General features: G+C 56.6%; 1 protein-coding gene across 1 annotated transcript; it reads right to left on the minus strand.

The window, feature by feature from the left end:
* Window positions 1-102: 102 nt before the first annotated feature.
* PPTG_10620 (hypothetical protein) lies at window positions 103-820 on the minus strand (the record flags this gene model as incomplete). Its single annotated transcript, XM_008906004.1, has 2 exons — window positions 103-120; window positions 185-820. 2 exons carry the CDS (start codon window positions 818-820, stop codon window positions 103-105), a joined length of 654 nt encoding a protein of 217 aa, XP_008904252.1.
* Between the last annotated feature and the right edge of the window lie 144 nt (window positions 821-964).

The following is a 964-nucleotide window of genomic DNA, read 5'->3' on the forward strand; positions in this document are numbered from 1 at the left end:
CGTTGCTGAAATCCCAGCGTTGCTTCTTGCTGTTGTTGCTGGAGACGCCGGCATTTGCTGAGCCGGTGCGGGAACCAGATCCCGTATCGTAGTGCCGCTTCCTCATGCGTCCGTCGTTGCCTGCCAAGCGACTCAGCAGATTAATGGCAGTCTCCATCTCTTCAGACGCGTCGTCGGCCTCCACGTTGACTTGAGTGAGAAGTGTGTCACGGTAACGGGGATATGCCAAGTTCACGAATGTGCTCAGTGCTTGTTGCTCGGTGTAGTTGCTCACGCGACCTTGATTCAGACCAGTGGCAATTTGCGACAAGCGATGCGCGTATTCGTCGTATGACTCCAGTGGCAGCTTGGTAGCACCGGCTAGTAGAATGGAGAGACGTTGCACGGAGAGGCGACTGCGGAACTTCTGGAGGAACGCGTGGCCCAAGTCTCGGAATGAGTTCTTGGGGAGCGTGCCGCGATTACGGATACGCCAGGTCCCGGCTGCCCCGACGAGACGAGACGTCAGCACACTGCACTTCAGCGGCTCGGACCACGAGAGTCCATTCAGGTTCTCTGCGTCCTCAATTTGCGCTTGAAGTCGTTCAAACCACTCGTGTGCGCCCGCATCAAAATATCCGTCTCGGACCTCGCCCGTGAAGGGCTCCATCGTGATGAGCTTGAGATTTATCTTGGTCGGCGCGTGATGAGTCGTTGCCGGTTGGATTGCAGGGTCGTTTGGCACCTCCACCTCATGCTCCACGTCTTCCCCGCCTTCGGAGATGGATGGCTCGGGCTCACGATCGATCTCTTCGTCCCCGTGGGAGCTGTGCGTGGACATCTCAATGCTCTAGAGACAAGCGGCTGTTAACCTGTGAGAAAGGAGGGATAATCGAGACTGATATTCTTTTGGTTTAGCCAAGCACAGCAGTGCATCTACGTTGCAGTTCCACTCTGTGCCCTCGCGACATCACTCAGGGCACGG

Source organism: Phytophthora parasitica (assembly GCF_000247585.1).
Source record: "Phytophthora parasitica INRA-310 unplaced genomic scaffold supercont2.22, whole genome shotgun sequence".
In the NCBI taxonomy this organism is placed as follows: domain Eukaryota; phylum Oomycota; class Peronosporomycetes; order Peronosporales; family Peronosporaceae; genus Phytophthora; species Phytophthora nicotianae.